We start from the raw sequence: 18,536 nt of genomic DNA, 5'->3' as shown, positions 1-18,536 counted from the left end.
AGTATTTATTTTTTCATTTGTGTTACTCTACAGAAACCTCCATTTTTGTGTCCCTAGCGTTTACAGATATATTACACTTGAAAAACAGGTTAGGGTTACAAATTATTTATATTTTAAAATAAAACATTTCTTGAGTCGTCAATTCAGCAATATTGGTTTGTAAATCAATTATACAGAATTCTAAGCATCACAGAAGAGCTCGTCCTCACAGTCATGTGTAAAGGCTGAGGCCATATTTTGAGGTAAAAAAACCACATTTTTTCTGTAATTTTAACTGCAATAATCTATATGTGACTATGAAATATCTGAAGAAAACATACCCCAAATAAATATTATACAATATATAATGAAAGTTGTGGTCCGAAGGAGTCGTGTCACTAGTGTTACTTCGTAACAAAATCTCTTATTTTGAAATAAAAATCACACTGATGACATCACTGGACTTCCTTTTACCTGTTTTCTGAGGATCTATGAAGAAAAGCACATGGTGAGTCCACTGTGTCTTTCAGTTATCAGAGATTTTCTCATTCAGCTCATGATTTCACATGAAGATTTTAGCTGAAGTCGCTGGTGTGACCGACTTTATTAAAATTTATTAAAATTCATTAAAAATGTCTCTGGTGTTGCCTTTCTTATGTGTAACACCAATGAGGATTGGTAACACTACTGACACCTATGGACAGATAGAAAAGTGGACGTTTCTGTATAACGACCCCGTCTTTTACGATTTTAAATTAAGTCATGATTTCTTCTACTACTGTTAAGCTTTGTCACCTGTCTGTAAAGCACTTCGAGCTGCCACCAGCATGAAAAGTGCTAAATAAAGATTAATATTATTATAAAACACAAAAAAAAATGATTCCATTAAAGAGAGTGCCACTTGGTGCCTTATATTAAAGACAGAAATGTGCTGATGGGCTGCAAGTAAACAAATTCAAGCTTAAATATATGAAACACATAGTTTATCATTGTTAAAAATGGTAAAATAGGATCCATTTTTTCTCCAATTTCTACATCGAAGAAATCAAAGTTTCTACATCATTTGAGCTCAGCAGCTTTACACTGTGTGTCATGAGGAAAGGAGGAATAGAAATGCTTCAAAATTGCTTGGAATAAACACTTACACTAAAAGTAAACAAAGTTTTTTGCCAGTTTTAAGAGAGTTTTTTCCAACAACATATAACATGTTCACCCCGTCACACAGAATAGCTTTATTTATTTATTTTTGGCAATATTCAATTTGCAATAAACTACTGAAGAACTGATCTTTAACGGTTTCAGTTTTGCACATGAATTATTGTACTGAAGACAGTTTTTCAAAAGAAAAGCACCAAAACTGAACCACCATGACGGAAAAAGTGAATTCCTTCTTACTGTAGACGTCTCAAAGCCATAACTCCCAACACTGGCTTTGCAATAAAGTACTAATGTCACTTATTTGTGGCGTCTGAATGTGTTTTAAACATATTTGTTTATAGTTATGAATACATACTTTTTAGATCATAAGTACAAAGTCAAAGGACATTATGTATGCAAATCTGAAGTGGATTTATGCACTGGAAATATATTATATAACAAAAAACCAAACATATCTGAATACCTGTCCTCCCTCACTGTAAGTGGGTGTGTCTATCAGGCTCTCTCTTACTGTAAGAGAGAGAGAGAGCAGTAGGATTTAATGCATTATCATCATGAAAAACCTGTCGATACATAAAAAGGTCAATCATAATCAGGTTTTTTTAATTGAATAATTATGACAGTTTATGAATCCCTCTGCCTACTGAACAAGTTCATCACAGTCACCACAAGTATTTGCAAGCTTTTCATGTTGGTTGTTTATTCTAGCAGAAGCCATGATCACATTCTGGCATACAAAACGCTGAGACAGCAGATTTTTCGGTGTTTAAACAAATTTAGTCTACTGGAACCACTGAGAGTGAATCAGACAGTGTCGAGCTCAGACATGTTTTAAATAAAAATGCAAATAAAAAACGACAAGCCCAAAATGGAAAGCTTTTAAATGATGCAAATATAGATTTCAGGAGATTCGCTTATGGTGCTTTACAGAAGACTTCAATGTATCTGCATGGCTGACACTGCACAGGTACATTAAAAGCTCAATTCAAAACTACTAAACTTCGAGGTTTCACCACAAACATTCAAGTTCCAACACGTACAAAACATTCAGTTTTATTTCAGCACTGCCGCTGTGTGTTTGGCTTGTCTTTACATTGTGGCTCACTAACTACCTTGAGTTGAAATCCACAAGACAAAAAAAAAGTAAAACCACTCAGGATTGCAAAAGTGACTTAATCCACATTATTTTATGTATCCTAACTGGTGAATAGTGACCCAGTGGAAGCTGGACATTGGTCAGAAAGCTGTTTTCACTTTTGGTGCTGAAACTATGCAGTGAAACAGGGAATGGTGGACTGCCTGCTGGCCAACCGAAAACATTACCTCTTTATTCGGTGCTGAAATTAAGGCAGGTTCATGCATTAGTGCAACTTGTAAACTTACAGAGCAGCTACCTCCTCAAGTCTCCATTCAGAATCTGCTGTGCAAAACCTCTTTATTCTGTAGGGGAACAAATCACTGTCCTGTGTCTGTATTTACTGTAAGGCTGAGACTTGTTATGTGATTCATCTGAAGAGCCAAACACAGATTATTTGCTCTGAAACCACAAGAAGTGAAACAAAGAAACAGACAAGGTAGTGCACTATTAACATCTAGATGAGGGGACAAAAATACAAGCATGGAAAATCAAGGACTTTTTTTCTAAACAGTCTGTTAGAATGTCCAAAAATGTTTATACATATTATACATACATACATTTGAAAACAAAATCTGCAAAAGAATCTGCATAATTACATTGTCATTTAAAATGGTTTGATGTAAAATAAACCATTCTTACGGAGACACAGGGGGGGGTGAATGGAACCAGCCGTCTGAAGAGTCTTAAGACTTCTAAAATATAGCTCAAAAACAGTTATTAAACAAAACGGTACAAGTGCGCTGCCTGATGTTCGAGACATTGTTTTACCACAGTTTAACTGATCAGATTTTGACCTAAAACATATTTTTAAAAATCAATTCATAGTGGAGAGGTACTTGCAGAGCAAGTTTATCAAGGGGGTTATCAAGGGGGTTATTATTAAGGGGGTTTATCACTATTTTGCTATCACCATCACATATAAAAACTCAGAAGAGGTGTAGGTTCCTTTGTCATTTTGGATAGTAAATATAAAACGGCTATATTTGTGTTGTAGACATTGTGACCCCTGGTTCCTGTCACCACCACTGTAAAGAAATCTGAATCTGTTCATTTCTCTACCACTTTAAATGACTTTGTTTACAGCTCAATGACTAAACTGTGCAGAAATTTTGAAAAATCGCTGGACTTCCCCTTTTTATTAAAAGGAGCTGCTGAGGATGACGAGTCAGAAAACACTTATGTTAAGCAAAACACTTCAGAAATAAAAAAATGCACAACCAACATGCGGCAAAACGCTTCGCAAAGAACAATCGATCTGCTAATTCAGGCTCAGCTGATTTGCCTGTTGGTTAACTTAGCGCCTTCTCCTGTCCTCAACTAATAAACGGCTCTCCGCCAGTGGCCTCAGCGCAGAAGTCATCAAAAATCACTGTTTTAGTTTGCAAAGAATTAACTTAACGCATGGTTTCTTGATTGTGTGAAGGCCACTTTTTCGGCCTGTTACAGACGGGCCGAAAACTAAACAATGATTAGTTGTGATAACAGAGGAAAAAACGTTCAGTCGCAGGCTGATACTACACTGCCCAGAGTCAGAGTTCATCCTTACAGGCGGCGTTTTGGGTTTTTTTCAGCCTGACAGCCCTTCAGAAAATGAAGTCTACATCTCATCCAGGCCATAGTCTTCCTCCGGAAAGTCTCCCACAGTCACGGACAGAGGCTTCACAAATGCACCGTACTTTGGCGCACACTCAAAGTACTGCTTCCCATTCACACTGAAACAGAGATGTGTTCATAATGAGATGAGCAGTCATTTTAATATGGAAAGGGAAAAGAAAACGTTTTTGAGGTCCATTTTGAGGTTTCATAGAGTTTGTGTACCAAAAACATCCATAATTAATTTTTACATAACCCTTTTCAGCCTCTCTTCATCCCATACCCTGCATTCACACCGGCAGCAACGCAATGTGTCAAAACGGCCGGAGGTCATTCATTTTCAATGAGAGCTGGTGATTTCCAGCGACAGGAGGCGGCACGAACGTTGGTGATGAGAAGTGGGCGGAGTCAGCGACGCAACAAAATTAAGCGGAGTTTAACTTTATGCAAATAAAGAACGAAGCGATGTGGCGATCACCAATGAGCACTGAGCAGCTTAGTACGCGCTTTATCTCCACCACTGTGAAACGCTATGCTCCGTTTTTGGTTCCTAGATAATTATTCCTACTACAGGTGGATAATGGCTTAGGTGCTTTCGTCGCAAACAGACAGTAATCGCAAAGACCAAATAGCGTTTTCCTCACATACTGATTGCACAGACACAGGGGATTATATAAAAACAAGCACACAAGCGATTTCTCACAGGATTTTTAATTCTAACGGGAAAGGCATCTGATTTGTGCTTGGCGTCAGTGAAACCATGGCAATCAACAGTCCGCTCGAGTTCAAAAACGCCCACAGGCGATGAGCGATCAGCGATTTGGGCGACAAGATGCGATGCCGGTGTGAATGCAGGGTTAGATTAAACAAGCTGTTTTTGTCACTATGTCTTTCAGACTAAGCTGTTTCTACATTAAATTATGAATAATGAAATGTTTGTTCAAAACAAGCTGAAATAACCAGCGAATTAATACATTACAGTTAAGTTTTTCTTATTACTATTCCCAAAACTAAAAATCATTCTTGTTGTGCAACATCTATAACAATTCACTCATATAGACGTCATGCTGCCAGCTTTAGACTCAGTTTATACCTTCCTGAAGCACGCTGTAAAATAACTGAGGTGTAAAGAAAACGTGTGAAGGAGTTACTGACCTGCCATCGTTTTTCCCAAGAGGCTCATCATATTTCACACCCACCCAGTAGCCTGGTTTGAAATCTGTCGTACCTGAAGACAGGGGGATACACATTAGGGAATTCTCAAAAACTTTGTAAAAGACTGTTTTAAACTGCCTAGTGGGCAAAAGATGCTTAACATATGCAAAAATGTCAAAAGCTATTTCCTCAACTCTGAAGTATTTTTAAATAACATACAGAAACATTACAGTTACCATACCATGATACTGTATTCAGACTGTTTTGTGGGGGGGGGGTCTTAAAATTTGCTTCCAACAATCAAATATAAATCTATAAATCTCAAATATAAATAATATTTTGTCAGCCTATGTTAGAAAGCACACCAGGTCTTACCCATATGACCATCAAAGTGCTCCAACAAACAAGCCTAGCAGTTGGACAATCAGACATACTTAGACTAATTCAACTTCAAACTGATTTTATATCAGACATTTTAACTCGTCATTTATCTTTTTAACCAGCTTTACATGTTACTTTTTACTTGTGTGCGTATGTTTTGGAACCTACTGCATAACAAGATATCTTTATGAAAAAACAGTTCCTTTGCTCCAGGAGGAAATAGGAGAAATAAAATTATCATTTTTCTACATCAAAAGTACTACGTGTTATCTTACTAAGTGCTACTTATTAAGCCCTTCATTCTTGTTAAATACATTATTAATACAGACCAGGCTGTCAGCTAACTGACCAACATATCTCGACATTCTGCATGTCTTTTTTTAAACTAGTTTAAATGGTAATGCTGCACAGAACTAAGAGGACTCATTCACAATAAGGTCAAACGACAAGCACTCAAATTGAAAACACACTCGGCACAGAACGCAAGTTCAGCCCAAACCACCAAACGAATGTGTGTCCATATTGTAAGCCAATAAGTTACTTATGGTCTCAATTTTTTATTCATTATGTAAAAATCACACATTTTCTCAAAAAGCAATAACACAAATTTTAGTTTTTAGACATTCCTGATTACTAAATTAAAATCTCAAGAAAACAAGCTATTATTTCAACCCAATGAGTTGAATGAGAATCAGAGACAGGTTAAAAAATTCTTCTGGCTGTGTTCCAAACCACACTTCTACACCGATCAGGCATAACATCATTATGACCACCTCCTTGTTTCTGTGCTCATTGTACATTTTATCAGCTCCACTTACTATAGGTGCACTTTGTAGTTCTACAGTTACAGACTGTAGTCCATCTGTTTCTCTGCATACTTTGTTAGCCCCCTTTTACCCTGTTCTTCAGTGGTCAGGACCCCCATGGACCCTCACAGAGCAGGTACTATTCGGGTGGTGGATCATTCTCAGCACTGCAGTGACACTGGCATGGTGGTGGTGTGTTAGTGTGTGTTGTGCTGGTCTGAGTGGATCAGACATAGCAGTGCTGCTGGAGTTTTTAAACACCTCAGTGTCACTGCTGGACTGAGAATAGTCCACCAACCAAAAATATCCAGCCAACAGGATGACCAACACAAACTATGCTGACACACATGAGCTACTGTCTCTGATTTTACATCTACAAGGTGGACCAACAAGGTAGGAGTGTCTAATAGAGTGGACAGTGAGTGGACACAGTGTTCAAAAACTCCAGCAGCACCGCTGTGTCTGATTCACTCAGTGAGTGGGAGAGTGAGAGTCAGTCTGTCAAAGGGATATTAATCCCAACTGTTTTTCATTCATGGTGGAGACAATTGCTCAACGTGGTTGACCACCATCAGCTGAACTGTGGCCAGGCTGAATGTAGCGACGCCCAAAGCCTAAATATTCAACCACATGACCCCCTTACCCACATTTTAACTAGACCACACAATGTATTTCTCAATCAAATGTGACTGCTGAGTAAGAGCATAAACAAAAGACATTGTTGTTCAATCAGAAATCTACTGAAGACCTTAGTTCAGGATCAGTGGGGGGAGAAAAATGAGGATAAGCTTCAGCCAGACTCACCCACGAACATAACTGTGCCGATCTTAGTGGGCTGTCCGGCGACTTGAACCTGACAGCGCTTTCCGACAGTGATAGAGGCCAATGCAGCTTTCTCCTCTTCCTCTTTCTGCGCTTGTGCCTCCTCATGCTTGGCCATGTTCTCCTCGTTAAAGCGTCCCACCTTCATGTTCTTTTTGAAAGTCCGCAGCGAGTCTGAGAAAAGTCGGCATCATTAAATCATGGTGCGTTTCAAAGGTCAACACTCATATGTTTGAACATTATACATCACGGTCATTAAAGGAAAAGGCAAAATCAAACAAGCTCCAGTGCTCCAGTACGTTCAGACTGAAAGTAAACATCATAAAACTCGGGAGACTTTAGTAAAGTATAATTCTCATATCGCACCTTGTCTTTAGCATAATGTTTTGGACAAACAAGTTACTTTACATGAACACAATAATCTAAACTAATACTAAGTTCTTAGTCTAAAAAATGGACCAAGTCCAGAAGTTTATATGACTTGTATGAAAGACTAGTTCATCTATTGCCCCATTTACACGGCATAGTTTGACTTTTATTAGGGATGGAAAAAGTACAGAGGAAATGCACTTCAGTGAACTTATGGGCAACTGTGTCAAAATCTTACTTATTTACAAATATAGAGTAAAAAATATACTTTAAAAAATGATTAAGTGACTACATTTGAATATACCCAAGCACAGTCATCACATTTTAATGCATATTTTTTCAGCAAATTTTAGTGCAAGTTCTATTTTTGTGCCGAGTTTAACACATTGAAGAAAAAAAAATAGTATGTGCCATAACTTTTGCACAGGCAACATTTTGTTCCAATATATTCCATTAAGCAAATAAACAATAATTGTGCATTACAATGTGCAGAAGACTGCTTTCCTTTCATAGAGGACAAGTTACTTATTTTCATTTAGACAATCAACAAAATAAGTAACTGACCAGGAGCGTCCAACTAATATTTAAACAAATAAACTAGAAGTGTTGGATAGTTTTATTTTACACTGGTATGATTACACTGACAATGTTTTAATAAAATCGTGAAACAAATTTGAACTGATAAGCAAAAAATAAAAAACTTTAAAAAAGTGAAAAAATCTCAACCTATGAGATTTGTAATGAGTATCTAAATGAAAACGTAAGGAGTAAAATACCTTTTTCTTGCAAATGTATTTTCAGTAAAAGAACAAGTATTCGATTTCAATAATATTTAGGTAAAGTACAAATATTCACAGTAAAGTACAAATACACTTTTTAATTTTGTACTTTTTGTTCCTTGTTGCACCTTGTTGTTCCTGGAGGAACGTAATTTCGCTCCACTGTGTACTTGTACATAGATGGAATGACAATAAAATTGACATTTAAGTATAATAAAGTACAAAAGGTTTTTTTTTTTTCACACCCCTGGACTTGACGATGCCATGAAACATGCTCTTCATCACGCACAATACAATAACACTGCAGGAGGTGCTGTAAAATATTGCGCAAACTCTGATCGATCTAGACTGGAGAGCGATCTAAGCATTCATGTTTACATCCAATATGTTTTTATCTTGCTAAGCTTTGGTCGGTAGGACCTTAATCAGACTAAGACAATCAAACCATGCTTTTTATATGATCAGACTTCAGTTAGACTAGCCATCTAAGCCAGACTAACAACAAATCACATGATTACATGCAACAAAACCTCCAACCTCCATTTCTGAAATTTCTGAATTTGGGTCATTCTACAGATAAGTCTATTTTTGTGTCCCTGGCATTTACAGATATATTACACTTGAAAAACATGTTAGGGTTACAATTTATTTATACTTTAAAATAAAACAATAGGATATTTTTAATAATTACACCTTCTCGAGCATCAATTTAGCAATATTGGTTTTTAAATCAATTATAAAGAATTCCAAGCACCACAGAAGAGCTCGTCCTCACAGTCATGTGTAAAGGCTGAGGCCGTATTTTGAGGTAAAAAACCCACATTTTTCTGTAATTTTAACTGCAATAATCTATACATGACTATGAAATATATGAAATGACATGGAAAACAAATGCCAAATACATATTATAAAATATATAATGAAAGTTGTCCTCAGGAGTCAGGTCACTGGTGTTACTGCATAACAAAAAATCTCTTATTTTAAAATAAAAATCACACTGATGACATCACTTGACTTCCTTTGACCTATTTTCTGAGGATCTATGAAGAAAAGCACATGGTGAGTCCACTGTGTCTTTCAGTTATCAGAGATTTTCTCATTTAGCTCATGATTTCATATGAAGCTTTTAGTCGAAGTCGCTGGTGTGACCGACTTTATTCTGAGGTAATGGTGAAAAAATCTGGATCAAACTGGATTAAATGTCATATTTTAATGGATGTTCCATGACTGACACCATGTGGTTTGATGCTCTGTAGCAGCTATTTTGTAAAATGCATTTTTTATTAAAAACGTCACTGGTGTTACCTTTCTTATGTGCAACACCAATGAGGATTGGTAACACAAGTGACTCCTATGGACAGATAAAAAAAAAAAATGGACGTTTCTGTAGAATGACTAATTTCTGTTTTTATTACTTTGCATAATTTGACAACTCCAGTTTCCCTTTCCATCAAGTTAAACTTCATGACCAACATATCAAAACTACTTCTTGTTACATTTACTTAAATTAATAGCTATTTTTTTTCCCCTCAAAAAAAAAAAAATCACTATTTTGGAGCATTTTATTCCAACAGTGATGATGTATTAAATAACCAAGCAATCTACAGCAGAACAGCCCACATCAACAGAAACATCACATACAACAGCTCCTTTAGACATTCACAGAAAGAGGCTTACCTGCTCTCTTCTCATATGCTTCTTCAGAAATCTCATATTTCTCCACCTTGGATAAATCACTGAATGCTCCAGTTAAAGTACCGCTGCGGTCAATCACCTGCATTTACAACAAAACTTCACTATTACCATATCCAAACAATTTCTTTATCAGCTTATCTTAAACAAAGCCAGTCCGAAGTGGTCCCGACTTTTCATAAACTAACATCAGGTCCCTTTTATCTACCCAGTAATCATTCGCACAGGACAAAGATTTGATTTACTCTGATTACTGAGGCGGCAGAAGCCAGAATTTCAAATATTTAAAGTCATGTCCTCCCAGAACCGTCCGGACTTACGTGTATTCTGCAGTCATCATCTACAGGGTAGGAACCCAACAGAGCTTCATTATCATCAAGATTTTGCAAGAACTTGTCTGAGGTGCTGAACAACTGAAGGTCCATGGAGGCAGCAGGGCAGCCAATCACGAGCTCCAGCTTGCTCTGAGGGAAACACAGACCAGAACAGTATAAATACAAGGACGACATAGGTAACAAAGACTGAGGTGACCGTCACAAGGACACTGTGATATCTGTCAAAAAGATGGACACATGTTGCTGTTTTCTTGCAGCGTCATCGATCGTGAAACTTGTGAAAAAGGTTGCTGGCAGTTGCTGCTCTTTTCCACAGAAGATATTTAAGTTTTTATAGATCTTTGTGCTGCATTTATACCAGTTGACGGACAACAATTCAACAGCAAAGGAAAATTCGCTGTTCAACATGGTCAGACTTGGTCAGCAGAGTTTTCCATCACCAGTTCAATTTCCCCAATTTCTGCTGTCAATCATGGCAGTTAAACAAACTGGATTTCTGGGACGCACAAAGTTTCGGCCATCAAAACATTTCACTCGGGAAAAGCGGAAGAGCTGCAATCTTGGCCTCTGGCTTAAAGAGAGGGAGAAAAAAAGAAATAGAAACAAACAAAATAGAAACAAAGAAAGAAACAACTTAGTATCAACACTAAATACTTGGGAAATGACTAGAATGATAAAAAAAAACAGGAAACGCTGATTACAACTGCCTTTTTTTTTTCTTTTGCTCTCCTGCACCTGTCAGCACAGCAGGTTAATAACAGGCAAACAGTGGGTGAATAAAATGGCAGCCAAGGAAAACTATATCACAGTTTCTATGAGGATCAGCAGATAAGAGGTTTTTATTATCTCTCTGTTCATCCCGAGCCTCAAGAGTGAGTGCAACGGCCAAGAACTCGGTTTGACTCCCTTAAAAACACAACTTGATATGCAGAACACAGCAAAATAACACAAGCAGAAAAGAAAGAAAGTCCCCACTAACACTTTCTGTAAACTGTTTTTAAAATTACGGGAAAAATGCAATACAAACGACAGAGAAAAACTGCAAAGAATCACAAAAAAAATAATGAAACTTCTTTCCTCGGATGACCCACCATTCTTTATTTAACATTTATTTTATGTAAACTTTATTGCCAGCTCAGTTTATCCTGCTCTAACTAGATCTTCACAACGTTAAGAATGAATTGTCTTTACTACCCTGTTGATTTCATGTATGATATGTTTATTAAAAAACATAAATTAAAACGAGAAAGACATTTTTTTTTGGTTTTCGTCCAGGCGTGTGTTGAAATTCAGTTTCGGCGAGAAGTTTTCACTTCGGCACGTCATTACAGGATGTTGATGTTTTGGGAGTCACAGATGCCAAACGCCTCACTGTGTAAGTCCAGACACACCCTGTATTACACAGCAACAAAATCAAGAGTACAGAACCTCCTCCTGCCTTTTTTCAGCTTCAATAAAGAACTAACACTGCTAAAGCTCTGCTCTGATGATCATCCATTTTCACTGGTGATGCTGTTTTAACTGCGACATGTAAACGCAGCACTAGACTTAGATGGGGCGGCTCTGAAGGTGAGCAGACAGAATCGATTCGCTTCCCCTCCATCTTGCTCAGCATCAACTGATGCTCGACACCAGACCATCTCCTACTGGCTGAAGCATGGTTATGTCAGACTGCCTTCCTCAAATCTGGTGAGCTTTTTCCCCCCCAGTATATTTAATTCCACAAATAAACAGTAAAAAAGACTGAAAATTACAGACTGTAATTTATGTGCATTGCAAAATGAACTGGTATCAGCTGTTCAGCACTGCTGGAAGTAAAAGCAACAACCAGAGGTGCTTTCTGACGCATAGCGAAGTGTCCTTGTAAACTCAGTGAGAAAAACACAGGAGACTCTGCAACACTGAATCAAGTCCTTCCGGAGCTGAATCAAGTGAGTCAGAGCTGGTAAAGATTAAACTATGCAGGCCACCTTAAACTCTGCGATTGTGATCCCTCTGTTGAATCTCCGGTTCACTTCGAAGGAGCTGAGGGTGCTGGTCAAACGCACAGACACCGTCGGGTTACTGATCACTGTCACACTCTCGTCCATTTTCCCAGTTGCCAACCTGATCTCTGATCAATGGGGCTGGCTTTTGCTAATTTTCCTTGTGATTTAAAGGGAAACCTGGAACCCTGTAAAAAACAAAAGAGAGCAAAAAATAAGAGAAACAAACTCAGCTTAGCCAAATAAGCCTGGTGGAGTAAATCTATACATTTTCAATCCAAATAAAACTGACATCATATAAATCATCAGATAACAGCTTGAAATATCTCTTATAAAATCTTTTATTCCCCTTACAGTGTACAGTAAGAGTGGGACAGTTCTAGACCTTGAAGGGGAACTCCATCGATTTGTAAAAAAATCTACATAATTAAATGGTTGAGATGAAAACAGTCATTCAGAGCGGTCTGATGTGAAATGCTCTGATTGCCGAGTCAGAACTGTTCACACTTGTGGTAATAGGAACCAGACGTCTGAAGAGTTCAATACCCCTGAAAGGGCCCTCACATAAAAATATTACATGAAATAGCTTTGTATATATGCTACCTGATGTTTGACACACTCTTTTATGATAGTTTAGTAATAAAGTTTTGGCTAAAATGTATTTTAATCCACTTATTTTAATCCATTCATGGCAGAGTCCCTAAGAAAAACGTATTCTTTCTGAATTTTGACTATTCTACCATCATCATCAGACGTGCGTAGGTTCACTGGTGGTTTTGGACAGCAAGTAAAATGGATATATTTGTGTTGTAGATGTTGTAACCCCTGGTTCCTATCAGGACCACTGTAAAGAAATCTGTGTGAGCAGATTTCTCTACAATGAACCATTTCACATCAAGCCAATCTGAATGACTCTGTTTACATCTCAAGGACTGAATTACTCAGAGTTTTTAAAAATTGGTGAAATTCCCCTTTAGGATGAAACGTCTACTGATGTTTTTACTGCTTTATTAAAAGCCTAAGATAGCAATAGGTTTACAAAGGAACCACGGTTTTATATTAAGACAATTCTTTCCTAAAACTGAGTGGACCCCCTGTCCTCTTAGTCATGGTCCCATCAGAGACAGAGAGAAACGAGACACAGCAGTTTACATCTACATGCTGGCAGCGAATGGTCATTTTATCCTCTACACTAGTTAGCTTAGCCAACTATCCCACAGCAATGACAGTAAGAACCTATCTGGACATCTGGACATTTTTACAGGCCTAAGTCAGCATCTTATTCCGCAGCTTCTTGTACGATTTTTCCGTTCCACCTTAAATGGTGCATCAGCTACACGCAGTAACAATGAAAACTCGTACAAGAAACTGGTGGAACACGCAGTCGACTTTAGTCTCGCGTGAATTATCGATATCGAAACACTACACTACACCAATTTGTCTTAAAATCTCAGAAAACAAGTTAGCTTAGCTGCCGCCGGTGGTCAGCGCTGTTTCACTGATGCAGCCAACGCTACCAAACACCCGCCCAGCCGCCGCACCTGCCTGCTAACGGCTAAGCTAAGTTAGCACTGGTTAGCATAGCGAGCACTTTAACGCTATAAAACTCACCCAACAATTCCGTTCTCGGTTTATTCTTGAATTTGCTGCTTTTTAATCCCAACGATAAAACTAAAACGTGCCTTTTGGACACAGACTGTCTATACTGCGCCCTCTCCTCTGAAGCTAACTGGCTAACACCGACACGGATCTTTCGTCGCCGCTTCTGGAACTTTCCGCCCACCCGCCTCCGTTTACCCCAATCAGAAACAAGCGACAGGGCGGGGATCTGGCTGTGCTCCCATAGGCCACCTGAGCCCTGCACACTAGTACACTACCTAGTGCACTCTAGTAAGAACACTAACTGTTCTGTTAAAGGGGAATTCCACCAAATTTTCAAAATTTCTGAATAATTCAGAGTGTATTAAGTTGTAGTTCTAATTCAGTTCAGGTGTCAAATGGTTCATTGTAGAGACTCGGATTCCTTTACAGTGGCGCTGATAGAAACCAGGGGTCACCATGACTACAATACAAATATACCACCCATCCAAAACCACCAGTGAACCTACACAAATCTTCTGATTTTTTTTTTCATGTATAGCATTGATGTTGGTAAAATAGGAATAAATCTGAAAAATTAACTTTTCTTTGGGTACTATTTTGCCTTACAGCGCCCTACGTGTACCCCTCCTCCATGAATGGATTAAAGTAAATGTATTAAAATACACCATAAGCCAAAACTACCATAAAACAATGTTGCAGACTTTAAGTATCTAATCATTTCATGTAACAACTTTCTGTGAGGAAGGTTTCAGAGGCTTCACTCTTCACAGAGGCTAAACTCTTCAGACGTCTGGTTCCTATTACCGCCACCATAACAATTCTGACTCATCACTGTGAGCATTTCACACCAAACCACTCTGAATAACCTGTTTTTCACATCCCAACTATTTAATTAATGTAGAATTTTTTAAAAATTGGTGGAGCTCCCCTTTGGGTATACATGAATTAATATACTATTTACAGAGCAAAAATTAATGACATGTTTAAATCATAAACTCGCTCAAAGAGGTGTGGACCAATAGGGCGCTGTTTGGGAGTGGAGGTTGTTATTTCATGACATATATAGAGCACCACCATTTTAGACTAACCTACGAATTTTCTGTCCACCAAGTGAGTGAGGGCTCATCTCAGATGGGATTCCCCTGCACCTTTGACAGCTTTAGTGGCAAAGACCTGCTCCTGAGGTGGCTTGTGAAGAGGCCCAGAATCCTACACACAAAGTGAGCACTTTAAAACACAAGGGAACGCTAGCTCAGCATCCTAGAACACGAGTGCGCTTATTGGAGCACAGCCATTCTTATACATGACTCCGAAAGTGAGCAGGCAGAATTTTTTAAAACCAATCAGATCATGTCTTACTGGAACAAACCACATAAAGCAACGCCCTGGGGAGTGAGAGAGAGAGAGAGAGAGAAAGAGAGAGAGAGACCGAGAGAGAGAGAGAGAGAGAGACAGAGAGAGAGAGACAGAGAGAGAGAGAGAGAGAGAGAGAGAGAGAGAGAGAGTGTTCTGTCAGAACTGGGCCCCGACAGTTAATCTGGACAAAATTAGAATCATAGTCTTCCAGAAAAAGGACAGATCCCCTGGAAAACAGGCACCTATTCACTCTAGGAAACACCGTCCTAGAGCACTCCTTACACTATAATTACCTAGGACTGAAAATCAGGGCCTGAGGAAGCTTTGATCTGGGAGTGAATGCAGAAACAGAAAAAGCACAATCAGGAAAAAAAATCCACAAAATAGACACTCAATTAAAATCTGATGTAAAATCTTTGACAGTGTAATTGGGCCCATTGCGCTGTATGAAAGTGAGGTATGGGGTCCACTAAGTATGCATGACTACACTGAATGGGACAAGCATCCCACAGAGTCTCTGCATGCAGAATTCTGCAAAAATATACACCAACAAATGCATGTAGGGCAGAATTAGGTCGATTTCCATTAATTATACCCATCCAGGAAAGAGCTTTAAAATTCTGGCTGCATCTAGAATTCAGTAACCCCAATTCACTACAGTATAAAACACTCAAAACCGAAAAGCTCAACCCTAAACCCAGCCCCCTTCTGTCAGCTGGTCCTGAGACTAACTAACCCACTGAGCCCTAACACACAGCAGCCTCAGTCCTGCACAGCTGACCAAAGTCCAAACAGAGTAAACCAGATTATCAAACACAGTAAAAACACCTATCAGGAACACCGAAACCAGAACTCAGTCTAAACTACAGAGCTATCAGGCCCTAAACAGAGAGTATGAGCTGGCTGAGCATCTCTTCACCTCAGAGACCCACAGCAGAGACAGATCCTGACCACGTACAGGCTCAGTGACCACAGTGTGACCATAAAAAGAGGCAGATGGCCAGAGAGAGAAGACTGTGTGGTCACTGTGAGAGCGGTGAGGTCGAGACAGAGTTGCAGTTCCTCCTTCAATGTGAAAAATACAGATTGGCGCGAAAAATTTCATAACAGAACTGACAAACATTCTCCCAAATTTTGGAATTTTAACACCATCAGAAAAATGACCAGTTTTCTTAGGAGAAGGATGCCCAGCATCCCCTGCCGCGAATTGTGTGGCAACGTCTCGCCGCCTGAGGGACAGTGAGTAACACGCTCCACAACCCGACCTCACCGACCTCCCCAAACCCCTCACTGTATATAAGCTACATATACTGTCTGTTATTATTTTTTACTATTGAATATATGCTGTCTTATTTTATTTATTTACTTTATTTATTTTAATATTATTGTTATTATTTCACTATGACTATTATCATACTCAAAACAATCATGACAATAAAGCTACTTTGAATTTGGAAAAAAAAATTGAAAGACTGAGAGAGAGAGAGAGAGAGAGAGAGAGAGAGAGAGAGAGAGAGAGAGAGAGAGAGAGAGAGAGAGAGCGCTGCAGTACCTCTTTGAACCACAAGGTACCGCTCAAGTATAAATATATTTGATGTTTTACCTCATGAGCTTCAGTGTTTTTGTAAATATAAGCTCATTCCAAATTTGATGCTTCCAACATGTTCCAAAAATGTTGGGATGTTAGGAGCATGTTTACCACTGTGTTACATCACCTTTCCTCTTAACGTCGCTGAATAAACATCTGAAGACTGAAGACACAAACTGATCCAGTTTTCAAGCTGGGATTGTTTGTCATTCTTCCGTTATACAAGTCTTCAGCTGTGCAACTGTACGGGACCTTCACTGTCATATTTTGAGCTTAATAAGACGTGTTTTCAATAATCAATCAATCAACCAATCAATCAACCTTTATTTAAACTCAGAATACATTGAGGGAGACCCTCATTTACAACGTAGCCGAGTAATACAGGAATCAGGGATTGAGAAGTTGTACAGTACAAAAATAAATAAATAAAAAATAAGAGACAGTTCTGGGCTGCAGGCCGGCCAGTCTAGCACCTGCACTCTCCGATTATGAAGCCATGCTTTTGTAAGATGTGCAGAAAGTGGCTTGGTGTTGTCACGCTGTAATAAACATGGGTGATGGTCTCTGAAAAAGACGGTGTGTAAAAGGCAGCGTATCGCTGCTGTCGGGAAACAAAACCTTCATTTTTGTCATTTTTCAGTTTTCGACATAATTTGAAAGTATCTGTTGCCTTTTATGTTGTGTGTAAATTTCATGATGAATGGATCAAAAGAAATGACCCAAAATCACTTGGACAAAAAGTCTGGTTCCATTGACTTACATTAAAAGTAAAGTATGTTTTTTCCTTCTCCTGTAAAGTTACCATTTTGGAGATACGAGGTTTTGGTCCTACAGCAGCGATATGTTGCTCCAAAACGTGTTCGGTGTTAATGGGGCCTTCACAGATGTATAGGTCAGTGTTTCTCAGCCCTGGTCCTGGAGGCCCACTGCCCTGCACTAGAGCAGGGAACACTAAAAAGTGAAGGGCAATGAGCCTCCAGCCGCCAAGGCTGAGAAACACTGGTGTAGGTTACTCACTAACTCTGGATTCTCTGAATCTTTTGATGATTTTATGCACATTAGAGGGTGAAATACCTAAAACCTTTGAATTTGCTCACTGAGGAACGTTATTTTTAAACTGTTGGATTTTCTTTCTGATGCATTGATTTATAATTTTGATGCATTTGATCTCCATCCTCGCTCATAAAGGACTCAGCCTTTCCTGGATGCTCCTTTTTTCCCCAAGCATGATTGCATCACCTGTTTAAGATGTTTTATGAACATTTCACAATGTTCCTAGTCTTAATTACCCCTGTCCCAACATTTACAGGACTCAATTCCGGAATGAGCATGTATTTACAAAAGAAACAATGAAGCTGATAAAGTAACCCATTACATATCTTGTCTTTGTGCTGTTTTCATTCAAATACAGGTCAAAGTAGATAAATCACTGCTTTGTGTTTTTATTTGCAATTTATTTACTGTCTCAAATTCTGGAATTGGGTTTGTACATGAAAATTAGGTTAGAAGTGAACAAAATTGCACATATTTATACAGCAAAGTCCTACAATCCACTGTGTTGCTATTAATGCGGTTACCAAAATCACTTTGCTTGAGCCATGTTTTCATTCTAGGAGCTTTTTTTATATTTAATACAAGAAAAAAAATGCTTCAGAAGCTATTAGTGAACAAAATAGCATATATTTGCATAGCACAGTATCACAGTGTATGATATAATGATGTAATGAACATATCGCTGCTGTCGGAACAAAACCTTGCATCTCCATTGTTGTCATTTTTCAGTTTTTGACATAATTTG

At 38.5% G+C, this 18,536-nt stretch overlaps 1 protein-coding gene across 1 annotated transcript; it reads right to left on the bottom strand.

Annotated features, from left to right (window-relative positions):
* Positions 1-1,718: 1,718 nt before the first annotated feature.
* tbcb (tubulin folding cofactor B) lies at positions 1,719-13,986 on the bottom strand. Its single transcript, XM_036585092.1, has 7 exons — positions 13,804-13,986; positions 12,178-12,380; positions 10,193-10,336; positions 9,858-9,954; positions 7,015-7,206; positions 5,024-5,096; positions 1,719-3,987 (listed from the first exon to the last, which is right to left on the bottom strand). Exons 2-7 carry the CDS (start codon positions 12,295-12,297, stop codon positions 3,873-3,875), a joined length of 741 nt encoding a protein of 246 aa, XP_036440985.1. The 5' UTR covers positions 12,298-12,380; positions 13,804-13,986; the 3' UTR covers positions 1,719-3,872.
* Between the last annotated feature and the right edge of the window lie 4,550 nt (positions 13,987-18,536).

Source organism: Colossoma macropomum, unplaced genomic scaffold (assembly GCF_904425465.1).
Source record: "Colossoma macropomum unplaced genomic scaffold, Colossoma_macropomum, whole genome shotgun sequence".
Lineage (NCBI taxonomy): Eukaryota > Metazoa > Chordata > Actinopteri > Characiformes > Serrasalmidae > Colossoma > Colossoma macropomum.
The sequence above is the reverse complement of the archived record's forward strand: the minus strand, read 5'-3'. Positions and strand labels throughout refer to the sequence as shown.

Excerpts from the sequence above, each read along its gene's own strand:
- tbcb (XM_036585092.1), bottom strand. The coding sequence starts at position 12,297 with ATGGACGAGAGTGTGACAGTGATCAGTAACCCGACGGTGTCTGTGCGT. Across the intron at positions 9,955-10,192 it reads ATGATGACTGCAGAATACAC|GTGATTGACCGCAGCGGTAC; the intron begins GTAAGTCCGGAC and ends TTGTAAATGCAG. Across the intron at positions 5,097-7,014 it reads CGGCACAGTTATGTTCGTGG|GTACGACAGATTTCAAACCA; the intron begins GTGAGTCTGGCT and ends CCCTGTCTTCAG.